The sequence below is a fragment of the Trichoplusia ni genome, chromosome 26, assembly GCF_003590095.1.
Source record: "Trichoplusia ni isolate ovarian cell line Hi5 chromosome 26, tn1, whole genome shotgun sequence".
NCBI lineage: Eukaryota > Metazoa > Arthropoda > Insecta > Lepidoptera > Noctuidae > Trichoplusia > Trichoplusia ni.
The window spans coordinates 4,771,273-4,783,989 of NC_039503.1; the positions used below are offsets into that span (position 1 = coordinate 4,771,273).

At 44.3% G+C, this 12,717-nt stretch overlaps 1 protein-coding gene across 3 annotated transcripts in view; it reads left to right on the forward strand.

Moving 5' to 3' along the window:
- Nucleotides 1–12,717, forward strand: part of LOC113505521 (stAR-related lipid transfer protein 7, mitochondrial-like) — a 35,426-nt gene that overhangs the window by 12,450 nt on the left and 10,259 nt on the right. For all 3 annotated transcript variants that reach the window (XM_026888269.1, XM_026888270.1, XM_026888271.1), the window contains exons 3-6: nucleotides 1,985–2,106; nucleotides 3,979–4,145; nucleotides 4,547–4,882; nucleotides 5,782–5,943. In XM_026888269.1, the coding sequence (XP_026744070.1) occupies nucleotides 1,985–2,106; nucleotides 3,979–4,145; nucleotides 4,547–4,882; nucleotides 5,782–5,943 (787 nt within the window). The remainder of the gene's footprint in view (nucleotides 1–1,984; nucleotides 2,107–3,978; nucleotides 4,146–4,546; nucleotides 4,883–5,781; nucleotides 5,944–12,717) is intronic.

Here is a 12,717-nt window from a genome sequence, read left to right on the forward strand (position 1 = left end):
ACCTGTGATCGATTCACTTATGCGGTTATAGCTTAGCCACGAGCTCCTCAAAAAAATAATTGATACCTGACGACTTTAAGTACCAATGCATGCCAGTAGCTTAGTTGGTCTTAAGGTATACATATCTTTGAAGTATAACAATATGTTTATCTGTAGAGAAAATAGATCTTTATCATCATCTCAGCCTTTTCCCAACTATGTTGGTTTCGGCTTCCAATATAATTGGATAAAGTACCAGTTATTGTTTGATCGATCACAGGTTAAGCTACACTTGATACGGTCAGTCCAGCTAAGTACCTGAGACCTAATACCTCCTTAACCCAGTTACCTGAACAACACGATACCCCTTAGTTAGACCGGTTGTCAGACTTTCAAGGTTCTGACTACCCGTAACGACTGTCTAAGTTGTGTCTTTAGCAATTTCACTTGCCATCTGAACTCATTTTGACATAGATTGTCACTTAGCCACGGGCCGACCGTATCAAGATAATATCTTCTATTAACATATAAATAATAAATAAATGCGGACAACATCACATACATTGTTCTGAACCCAAAGTAAGTTGCTAAAGCACTTGTGTTATGGAATTCAGATACAACGAAGGTACCACAAACACCCAGACCCGAGGCAATGTAGAAAAGTGAATTTTTACATTGACCCAACCGGTGATCGAACCTGGGACCTCAGACCTAGCGACCAGGGATGTTACGGAGGTTCGGTTCCGATTCCGAAAAGTCGGAACTTCCGATTGTTTTTACACTTCCGATTTCGGTTTCGGTTCCGAAACTTTTAAATCGGAGGTTATATCGGAGGTCGACGCACAGCGGTGCGGGCGGCGCGTGGCCACAGTCACGAACGCACGAACTTGTTTATACTGGTCGCGCGGGGGATGCCCCGCTCCACGTAGTTTTGTCAATTACTCTATCAATGAAGTGGTAAAGGAAAAGCTTGAATCTACCTTGATAAGTTTACTACATGATGATGGAAATAAATCTGCACATGATCAAGATAATATTGACGTTCCTGTAGAAAAGCGAGCAAAGTTAGCGTCGCCCATAGCTGGCACATCTAGCAATGTTAAGAACAATGTCCAAAAAATTATATCAAATATATTACTGAGCAGCGATGATGATGATGATAATACTACATCCGAGGAACATGCAGATTTGGACAAATTTCTTATTTGGAAGGCTTTACTTAATGAATACAATAAAGAAAAACGTATTTCTATCAGTGATGATCCCTTATTATGGTGGAAAGTAAATACAAAATTCAGACCCCTGGACTCGATTGCCCGCCAGTATTTGTCGTGTCCACCAAGCTCGGTAGCGAGTGAACAACTTTTTTGTGGTGCTGGCCTAATCTACGATCCATTAAGGAATAGATTGGAAGGAGGTAAAGCTGCAAAGCTTTTATTCATTAAATATAATTTGCTTCTTCTGGAGTCACTGTTTTGATTTAATTTACTTCTACTAAGTACATCATTTAATTTAAAACAAAAACTAGTTTGCCTTTTTTCTTTCAACACCTAGGTAGGTGTATTGTTTTTAATTTTATATTAAAAAGCTGATTAATAATATTGTATTATTTTATTGGACCTGGGGCTGGGATCAAATCGAATTCAAATTTGGTTAGTTGTTCTAGTCTAGGTTAGGTAGGTAGGTTCTAGCATTTCTCATTTGTCAGTTTTTCAATTTTGATCTAATGCGATTCTGTTCAAGAGACATCATTTATTTATCACATATTTCTTCAGCCTCCGCCTCCGATTCCGGTTCCGATTCCTGTTCCGATTCCGATAAACCAAATTTAAAAACTCCGATTCCGACTTCGGTTCCGATATCATCACTTCCGTAACATCTCTACTAGCGACACCTTGAAACCGGTGCGTACGCCACTCGAACACGGAGGTCGTCGATCCACTCGTGCAGTTAAAGTTTAGCCTAGTCATGTAGCAATAAAATTGATGACTGTTTTTTTGTCTAGATGCAAAGTAGCCGAAGTACCTTCAGCTTCTCCTGATGGCTGGGTCCCGTACATGGAGGCGGAAGACGTCATCATATGGCGCAAGGAGTACAAACCAGGGATGGGACTCTATGCCTACAAAGGTAACATACAAAAATAAACATTAAAACTATTGATGTAAGGTGCAAAATATCAGACCAGAGTCCAGCGGATTCCTTTGTGTCAAAGAAAAAGGAATTTGATGGATATTGTTTTAAAGTTCATAATTGTTTAAATCTGTTTTCAGTGTTAGTCACTTAGGAAAATCACACGACCTTGAGGCTTTTGTTTTGCTACGTCATTTGTTATCATAGCTATAATAACTGTCTGAGATACTCAATTAAGATTAGCGTCAGATATCTAATGCGGTCGTATATGTTCAAGTTTACGAAAGAAACGAGGTCTATTTTCAACTGAATTTTAAAAGGAGGTTTTCATTATTTCTGTATTTTTTTTTATGTTTGTGACCCCAGAACTTTGGATTGGATGGACCGATTTTATTGATTCTTTGTTCATTTAAAGGGAAATAGTTGACATTTGGACCCATTAAAATCATGTTTTGCCAAAGTCAAAGTCAAATTCTTCAATTCAATTAGACCAGTATATGGAATACAATACAATACAATATTAAAATCTAAAGTGTCATTCTGTCGGTCAGTCCTCTATTGAAGTTACCGGTCGTTCGGAAGGGCGATTCTCATAGAGAAGAACTATTTCCCAACGATGTTGGGGTCGGCTTCCTGTCTAACCGGATTCAGCTAAGTACCAGTGTTTTACAAGGAGCGACTGACTGTCTGACCTCTTCAACCCAGTTACCTGGGCAACTTGATACCCCTTGGTTAGACTGGTTGAAAGACTTTTATTAAATACAGGCAAAAATACGAGTCTATTATTTTTAAGTTATCTAACTTAGGGATTAAATAGATTTTTACTTTCTATACCCAGTCGTCATTCCTGTGGCGTTTTATTGGCGTATTAAGGCCTATTAGCTGAATTACTGATAGTTCAAATCATCTGTGTCCGCGAGGCTATGTGTGCGTACGATTTACAGAGATAGTTTATTATGGAAGCTTTTATTTGTGTGACAGTGACACACAAATGACAGCTGTGTTAGTACACAGCGTCACTGTGTATTTACCCACACATTATTCCTGTTAAATTAACTAAGTTATAGTTCGACTCGCTCGCCCGCCGCGTCAGCTAATGATTAAGGACTCCGGTTGAGTCCGAAACTAGTCGGGCTACCCCGATAATACGCGTGAGTAAACCGTTACATCGTTTAATAACGAATCGGTCTCACGATTGTTATTATAAAAATATAACTAAGTTATTGTCCGATAGTATGCATTTTACAAAAATGGTCGTCATTGCCTATCAGTATAACACTTATCATGAGATAATCAAATGCCTCAAGGTTAATTGGTTTTGTCACTCAGTTGAACCGTTTTGTCGTCTATGATTTTAACTAAACTCTCTGATAATTGATATCGAATGCAATTAAATATTTAGAATTCGGAGGGTGGAGGGGTGCCACTATCAGGAGGGCGGCAAAATTGAGATTTTTTTTGTGTCAGTCAAACAAATAAATTTTCGAAAGAAAAGTTTTTTGACTAAGTTACTTAATGAGACATGAATTTTTAATGTAAAATGTCATTTCATTGTCATTTCGTTTTAACGCGCGCGCTTATAAATAGTGAAAAATTTCAAAAATTTTAGTTAAAAAAATTCGTGAAAAATTGATCGTTCTTTTTGTTTCTCATTTGTAATGAAAAAAAAATTCACACGACTGCACGCCGACTGCAATTGGACCGCACGGTTGGTTTGCAGTTCTATTGCAGTCATGTCCACTGAATTCAAATTGCATCCGAACTGCAAATTTGCATTTGGATTGCAGTTGAAATGCGGTCCGTCTGTTTAGACCGTTAGTTTATACCACAGTACCAATGTTTAAATCAAAATATTTATTGTACATTTAGTATACGGTAGATACGCCGACGTTAGGGCGTCGGATTTCGCCGCCGTGCAAGTGGACGGCGCTTACCGGAGAGTGTGGGACGCGGCCGTGGCCGCCCTGGCCGTGGTCGAGCGCTGCGCCAACGGCGTGTCAGACCAGGCCGTCTTGCATTGGGAGGTGCTGTGGCCGGTGAGTTGTTTCTACCAGTTTCTAGAACAATCTAGGAGATTTTAGAAGGTCTGCAGTTGGAGGTTCGGTTGAGCGCCGCGTCAAACGGTATGTCGTATCAAAAAGTCCTTCAATGCCCACTTTGCAGTCTTATTGCCGGTGTCGTCCTGAGGATGTGTGTCTGTCTGCATGTGACTTGAATGGTTGTGGAAGCCCCGCGACACAAGGGTTAAATAACTTAATGCGAGAGTCGAAATGAATAAAGAAAATCAAGAGTATAACATCTATAAAAATTGTACGAAGTTTCTTTAGAGGAAATAAATATTATGTCCCACTGCTGTCCACAGGCACCTTCCCATATAGCTAAGGTTTGAATCTAAAATACAAAGTCGAATTTTTCAAATATACTTTTATATTTCCAGAGGCTATTCGCAAATAGGGACTACGTATACATAAGACGTCACAAAGAATTCGACGTAGTAACCGAAGGGCACAAAAACGCCATCTACCACCCCGGGCCCTGCCAGGACCGACCGAAGCCGATCTATGCCGAACGCCCGAGCGTGCACTCGAACGCGAAACGGAAAGCTATGGACTCACCCGAGGGCGAGCAGGACGGGGATATACACGATGATAAAGTTTATGTGATCGTGTCTCGTTCGTGTGAACATCCCGATGTGCCGGAGACGAAGCATGCTATACGAGTGTCCGAGTATTGGAGTCATATGGTTGTGAAGACTTTGAATGGGGCTGATAAGGTGAGGAGAAAATTTTAAATTTTTCCACACGTTTTTATAACATAGACTCACTTTTCTTGTTTGTTTGTCGTTCCGGTAGGATTTTTGTAACTCAATTTTGAGACTCTTCCTGATAAGCTAGCTGGCTGAAATTTTCAGGGTAGCTTCAAACCCGATGTCAATTGAATTTACAACTATAAAAAAACTGGTCCGATTTTGATAAAATTTAAAGTTGTATGGATAATTGATAATGAAAGAACACATTAAGTGCATAGTTATTCGACAAAAAAAATTGCAAGAGTTCTGCACGTTGATTTTCGGGACAAAAATCGGAATCGTATTACTGATGCATCATTGTCTGTCTGTCTGTCACCGATTATGTCATGGACCGGGAACGGTAGTCAGTTGAATTTTCTCAGATGATGTATTTTTGTTGCCTCTAGTATCTAGTAGCTTTAGAAATAATTTCCAAATAACTACTACTTTTTCTTGCACGCATTTATTTTACTTCCATTTCTGCTCACCATCATCGTCCTAGCCTTTTCCCAACTATGTTGGGGTCGCCTTCCAGTCTAACCGGATTGAGCTAAGTACCAGTGTTTTACAAGGAGCAACTGCTTATCTGACCTCCTCAACCCAGTTACCTTCGCAACACGATAGACAGTTTGGTACGACAGACTTGGTTAGACAGTTGTCAGACTTTTTCAAGCTTCTGACTACCTGTAACACTGTACCGGGACCAACAATTTAACGTGCCTTCCGAAACACGAAGGAACTCCTTATGGCAAAGATGGTCACCTATTACGGACCAACCGCGTCAAGCATATCTTAACCTGTGATCGTCTCACTTATGCGGTTATAGCTTAGCCACGTGCTCCTCAACTTCCATTTCTGCTATCAAGCCTTTTTCTGTATTACAGTCTGGTATGGAATTCGTCCTAACGTATTACGACGAGCCAGCAGTGGGTGGGATGCCCAGCAGTGTGGCTACGTGGGCAACGGGTCGCGCGGCCCCCGCCTACCTGCAGCGAATGCGGAGAGCGGCCGCCGACTACCGTGCCTGGAGGGTCGACACGCAACAGGTTTGTCAAATCCATCATGCCCACTATCTTTTGCCCAACCGTGGTTGGGATCAGCGTGTACAAAAAAGCTGGTCTAGTGGTTAGTGACCCTGACTGCTGTACCGTGAGGTCGTGGGTTCGATTCTCACCCAGGATAAATGTGTGTGTGATAAACATTAAGATATTTATAAATATTACGACCATATCAATAACTAGAAAGCTAAGCAATTAAATTTCTTTGGTTTCCAGTTATTGATCTTTTTTTTTTAATTGAGATTCTCTGTTTTTAATTATCATGTGTAATTGTATTTGAATTGTCTTCGTTTCAAATAATTTATTTTACTCTTCACTTCAAAATTCTCATTTTTTCTTTGTTCTGATATGTATTTTAAATGTTTTAATGTTGCACACCCTCAAATGTAATTTATCTGTTTTCTCTCTGGCCAAGGTTTGCTGGATGAAAACCCATTTCTGGGATAAGCTCGCCTGTTTAGGACAACCTCCTTAGTCGAGTGGCGTACGCACCGGTTTCAAGGTGTCGCTAGCTCTGAGGTCCCGGGTTCGTTCCCCGGTTGGGTCAATGTAAAAATTCACATTTCTACATTGTCTCGGGTCTGGGTGTTTGTGATACCTTCGTTGTATCTGTTACAGCGAGTGGACTGTATTTGTTGGGTTGGTCCGTTGGGTTCGGACCGGGCACTGGCGGGATACAAAGAAGCAGGGGTTCAACGCAGTAAAAGAAATTGTGCAGTACTTACATAGTTCTTTATTCTCCCCAGTATTTCTAGGCTTCCTAGTCTTCCTAGTCTTCCAAGGTCGTCCTTTCCGGATGCTCACTGGATGTGGAATGCCTAACCGCCGGGAGGGCCCTCTATTTATAGTGACTGCCGACCAATCACGGGGGCGCGTATTTGGCGCAAGCCAATCATGGCGTGCCGCGTTCCCGCGCTGGCCGGCAAGAAACCCTTCCAGAGGCTTATCCCGGCAGTTAGGCGTCCCTTACAAATGTTCTAGACCTTTTTACCCTATTTAACCCTATCCTTATACCTTTATTTACATAAAATAATGTCTTAAAATAAAGATAATTGCAAAAACCCGCACCTTAATCATGACAACAACATGGTGCTGCCCCCTGTGACAGAATCGGTAACTAAAAAGTGAATTTTATGTAGGTACTTTTAAAACTAATCTACGTGCGTCGCCACCTACCGAGAGTTAGTTACAACAAATTCTAAATAATTGTGGGTACTTATGAAACAACTCCTATCAATAATTGTTTCTAAATAAAACCTATTTCTAGGTTTTTCAGGGTTAAATAGTATATGGACAACACTTAGGTAACTAAATCTTAGTTCTTAACCATAGTCTAAGTCCCTAGCACACATCATATAGTCTTAAACATTTGCGAACAAACCTTAACATAACATAAACAATGTTTCAATATATACCTACGTACACCTATAACTGATTGCAAACGTAAACAAACTCATTAACTTTAAGAAACTTGAAACGTTAGTCAAACAAAAACTATAACATACTTAATTTAGGTGTACGTAGTTGTCATCGTCGCTAACATTCTCCCCCGCGGTGCGTAGCACGCCGTCCTCTGGATGCGACGATGCTGCTGCAGGCACGAGCACGACGACCCTTCTGGTTGGCCGGCGCAGCACTCCTCCTGATGTCCGCACGTCCAGTACTCTCGTTCTTCCATCTGGCCCGGGGTAGACTTTGATAACTTCACCTCGAGGCCACGAGTTGCGGGGTAGCGCGGCATCGACTATTAATACGACGTCGCCTTCTTTGGGGTCGACGGTTGTTCGCCCGTCGATTTTCCGCGGCATGAGGAGCGGCAGGTACTCTTTCACCCACCGTCTCCAAAAGTGGTCGGCGAGCCTTTGCGCTGTTCTCCAGGTTGCTTTGCCGACCAGCTCGGTGTCCTCGAACTCTCCCGGCGCCATTGCTCCGCACGATCTCCCCAGCAGGAAGTGATTTGGGGTCAAACTTTCTGCATCGTTGGGGTCCATGCTGACTGGGGTGAGAGGTCTAGAGTTCACGATGTGTTCGACCTCAGTCATCAGCGTGTGGAGCACCTCTTCTGGTGGGCTCCTTTCGTTGAGCACCACCGCCAACGCCGTCTTCACGGTGCGCACGAGCCTCTCCCAGGCGCCTCCCATGTTTGGGCTGCCCGGGGGAATAAATTTCCACTTGATTCCCTTTTCAAGTGCGGCCGCCTCCAATTCTTTGTTCGCCCCGACGAAGTTCGTGCCGTTGTCGCTGAACAACGTTCTTGGAGTCCCTCTTCTTGCCGCCATCCGTCGCAGGGCCATAATCATGGAGCTGGCACTGAGAGATGGCGCCAACTCCAGGTGAACAGCCCTGGTGGTGAGGCAGGTGAACAATGCCACCCACCGCTTCTCGACTTTCCTGCCGATCGTTACTTGCATCGGCCCGAAATAGTCGACTGCCGTACAAGCGAACGGGAACTGATGATGTTGCAGCCGCTCGCTCGGCAGGTCGCCCGCCGGCGGTATGGCGGGTGTACTCTTCCTTAGTTTGCACCATTGGCAGCCGTGTGCTACTGCCTTCAATGTTGCCCTTAAACCGAGAATCCAATACTTCTGTCGGACCTCGTTCATCACGGTCGCTGTGTTACCGTGTAGAAACTTCTCATGATAGCTTCTTATGATAAGTTGCGCGATTCTCTGCCTTCCGTCCAAGATGACAGGGTTCATTTTTCTTACTCCTCCGTCGCGAAACTTCATAGTTCTACTTCGTAGCTTTATGATTCCTTCGTCATCGATGTACACGTCTATTTTCTTCAATTTACTTGCATTTTCAAGAGGAGTTCTTGCCTTTAGCCTTTTTATTTCAGGCGCGAAGCTTTCACTTTGACTTATTTTTATAAGTAATGCTTCGGCCCTCTTGAGATGGTCATCTTGTATGGGTATGTACAATCTCCTCTGTGCCTCCTTGCTAGGCGGTGGACCGGCGGCTTGAGTCTTCTTCCGGGCTCTTCTTTGAGGTCGCCAAGGCTCGTCGTCTCGGCGCACGGCGGTAGCGGCTGCCTTGCGGGTCCTCTTCAATAAGAGGCATGCAAAAGCAACCACCCTGGCCGTAACACGGAGTAGTCGCTCCCAGCTTGAGAACCTCTTAACATCGATGAATGACTCGTCTTCACCCTTTGCTGCCATCACCTGCTGCCCGCCCTTTTCTTCTGGTAAGCTACCCATTATTCTGAATTCTTGTACAGGCCATTCTTCTTCTGGTTGACGAAGAAACGACGGACCTTGAAACCATCTTGAGTGGTGATTACAGGGGCCTTCTCGGCGTAACCATTTTCTATTAATGTCTGGATCTGCTTCTCATAATATTCCTTGACATCTTCTTCACGATCCAGCTTCTTGATTGTAGTTATTGGGTAGGGTCTCGCCTTCCTTCTTCCACAAGAGGCCTGCTTCGAATTGACCGCTTGGTAGTCGCTTCGTTGTTTTCTCTAAGGTTTCCAATGCTCTTCTATCGCTGTCGTTTGATGGCAGTCGATTTTGAATCCCCAGAGACTCTAACTGGAAATGTTCCCGGACGACTTCTTCAATATCTTCACCTTCTGACGTTGCCCTGCCGTAGTGCGTGAAGTTGACTACGGCGTTCGATCCGGTTTCACACCCATGTAGCACCCACCCTAAGTGTGTGAGTGAGGCTACGGGTTCAGTTGGCTTGCCCTTCTTCAGTCTTCTTGTGACTATGAGTCCCCAATTGTCTTGCCCAATCAACAACTTCGGTCGCTCTGCGTCGTAGAGCAACTGCCTTTTAATTGTCTTCAAGTGTAGGCAATTCTTTACAGTGCTCCTGTTGACCCTTTGTTCAGATAGCTTCAGATCGTCGATGGTTCTAACAGTGATAGTCTTCTTATCCCTTCTGTGAACCCCCTTAATCTTCAAGTTGATCTTCTGTGAGCTATCTTTCCTTATGACCTTCCCGCCGACGGTTTCGATTGTGAGTGCTTCGCGACTTCCTGCAGCTCCAATCTTCTCGGCTATCGACGCGTCTAAGAGAGTGACGGTCGACCCTTCGTCCAACAACGCGAGCACACGAACTTGACCCTTGGGCCCGTAGAGTTGCACCGGAACAATCTTCAAATATGCTCTGTCTTCATCCTTATTGTTGTGGACTGAGGCGACTTTCTCTTCTGATGCGCCTTCCTTATTGCTTGACTTCTGTACTTCTGGCTTGTCCGAGTGTAAGATAGTGTGATGCCATCTTCGACACTTCCTGCAGACAGGCGCTTTACAGATGCTTCTTAAGTGCTTGAAGCGAAGACACTTGAAACAAATCTTCGCTTTCTTGATGATGTCCCATTTCTTATCCATCGACGCTTCTTTGAACTTCTTGCACTCTGTTGCAAAATGTTCCTCTTCACAAACGGGACACGACTTCTTAAACTTCTTATCTTGAGACTCTTCTTGTACAGTGTGTACAGGTCTTCTTGAACTCTTCTTATCAGATGGAACTTCAGGTGGGGCAAAGTCCCCACACATGTCGGCTTCAATATCCAGGAATTCTTCAATGAGTAAAAGTTCCTGAATGTCTTCATCTCTCCGACCCCTATGATATGCGAACCAACGAAACTTCATGGTAGGTGGCATCTTGTCTACAATAGCCTTCAATGTTTCAGGCGAGCTGAGGTACTGAGGTTTCTTCAATGCCTTGATTGTCTCGATGGCGTTCTTGACTCGACTTGCAAACACGCAGATCTCGCCAGGACTTTCGCTCACTTTCGACAAGTTCTTCAGTTTTTCCAACTCAGCTAAAGCCAGTGCACCAGGTCTTCCATATCTTGATTCCAATCCCTTGATTACTTCATGGGGCTTCTCAGCGGTAAACAGTAAACTCTGAACTGCTTCTTTCGCCTTCCCTTTTATGGCTCTTCTGAGGCGAGCCAGGTTCTGTGCGGCGCTGAAGGAGGCAGCCGTATCTTCATACGTCCTTCTAAACGCCAACCATTCTTCACAGGCTCCATTGAAGTAAGGAAGTTCGATGTACTTCGGCGCGATGACGTCACGCGAATTCCCGGACAGCTTGCCTATTGCTTCTGCCAGCTTCTGAATGTCGCTCTTCTTATCTTGTGACTCGACCGGCCTCTGTTCCTTGCTTGACCCGGCGCTGGTTTGGATGAACCACTGTTCCACTTCATGAGTTCGCTCGTATATTTCTTCACCAGCTCCATCTTCATCTTCCGACTCAGCGGCGACAAGATCTAGTTGTGCTTGCGCCACCCTTAGTCGTGCTTCCGCCATTTCTTGCTCCCGTAACGCCACAGTCAATCTTGCTTGCGCTTCTGCTCTCTTCCTATGCGAAGACCGAGTAGACATTGTGTCCCTGTCCCGGGCCGGGTTCCCAGGATCAGGCTGCTGCAGAGTCCCTTCTCTCGACGACGTCCTGATTCCAACGCTTCGATTTGGATTCTGCACCGTGGTATGACTGCCTTCTTGACGTGCGGGGTTTGAATCTTCAACCTCTTTCGCGGCGGCGTGTGTCAGGGGGGCGGGGCGCACCGCCTCTGCTGACGTTGATTCCCTCCTGGTGGCGTCCTTGGACTGGGGTACGGGGGCCCGGCTTCCTTTCGGACTTGTTGTCGGCGTCCTCTTCGTGAGCGTCGACCTACTTGCGATACTCGTAGCGGCGGAGCTTGCAGTATCGCTCGGAGTGTGCATACTCCAGTCCGACGACGAACTATTTCCTGCAGTCTTAGACTGCGTCGAACCCGATCTTGTAGTTGGCATCTTCGTATTATAACCCAATCCGGCTCGAAGAAGGACCAAAAAATGTTACAGCGAGTGGACTGTATTTGTTGGGTTGGTCCGTTGGGTTCGGACCGGGCACTGGCGGGATACAAAGAAGCAGGGGTTCAACGCAGTAAAAGAAATTGTGCAGTACTTACATAGTTCTTTATTCTCCCCAGTATTTCTAGGCTTCCTAGTCTTCCTAGTCTTCCAAGGTCGTCCTTTCCGGATGCTCACTGGATGTGGAATGCCTAACCGCCGGGAGGGCCCTCTATTTATAGTGACTGCCGACCAATCACGGGGGCGCGTATTTGGCGCAAGCCAATCATGGCGTGCCGCGTTCCCGCGCTGGCCGGCAAGAAACCCTTCCAGAGGCTTATCCCGGCAGTTAGGCGTCCCTTACAAATGTTCTAGACCTTTTTACCCTATTTAACCCTATCCTTATACCTTTATTTACATAAAATAATGTCTTAAAATAAAGATAATTGCAAAAACCCGCACCTTAATCATGACAACAACATGGTGCTGCCCCCTGTGACAGAATCGGTAACTAAAAAGTGAATTTTATGTAGGTACTTTTAAAACTAATCTACGTGCGTCGCCACCTACCGAGAGTTAGTTACAACAAATTCTAAATAATTGTGGGTACTTATGAAACAACTCCTATCAATAATTGTTTCTAAATAAAACCTATTTCTAGGTTTTTCAGGGTTAAATAGTATATGGACAACACTTAGGTAACTAAATCTTAGTTCTTAACCATAGTCTAAGTCCCTAGCACACATCATATAGTCTTAAACATTTGCGAACAAACCTTAACATAACATAAACAATGTTTCAATATATACCTACGTACACCTATTGAGTACGAGCGTAGTGTATGGAAGGGATATAGTAAACGATGGCAGCGCACGGTGTGGCAGAATTGTGTAACAAAAGGGGTTAGTGAAACTTGTCAAACGCTGTTTTGAAAATGGGTCATTATTCTTGTTGTGTTATAACTATTTATCTGTAA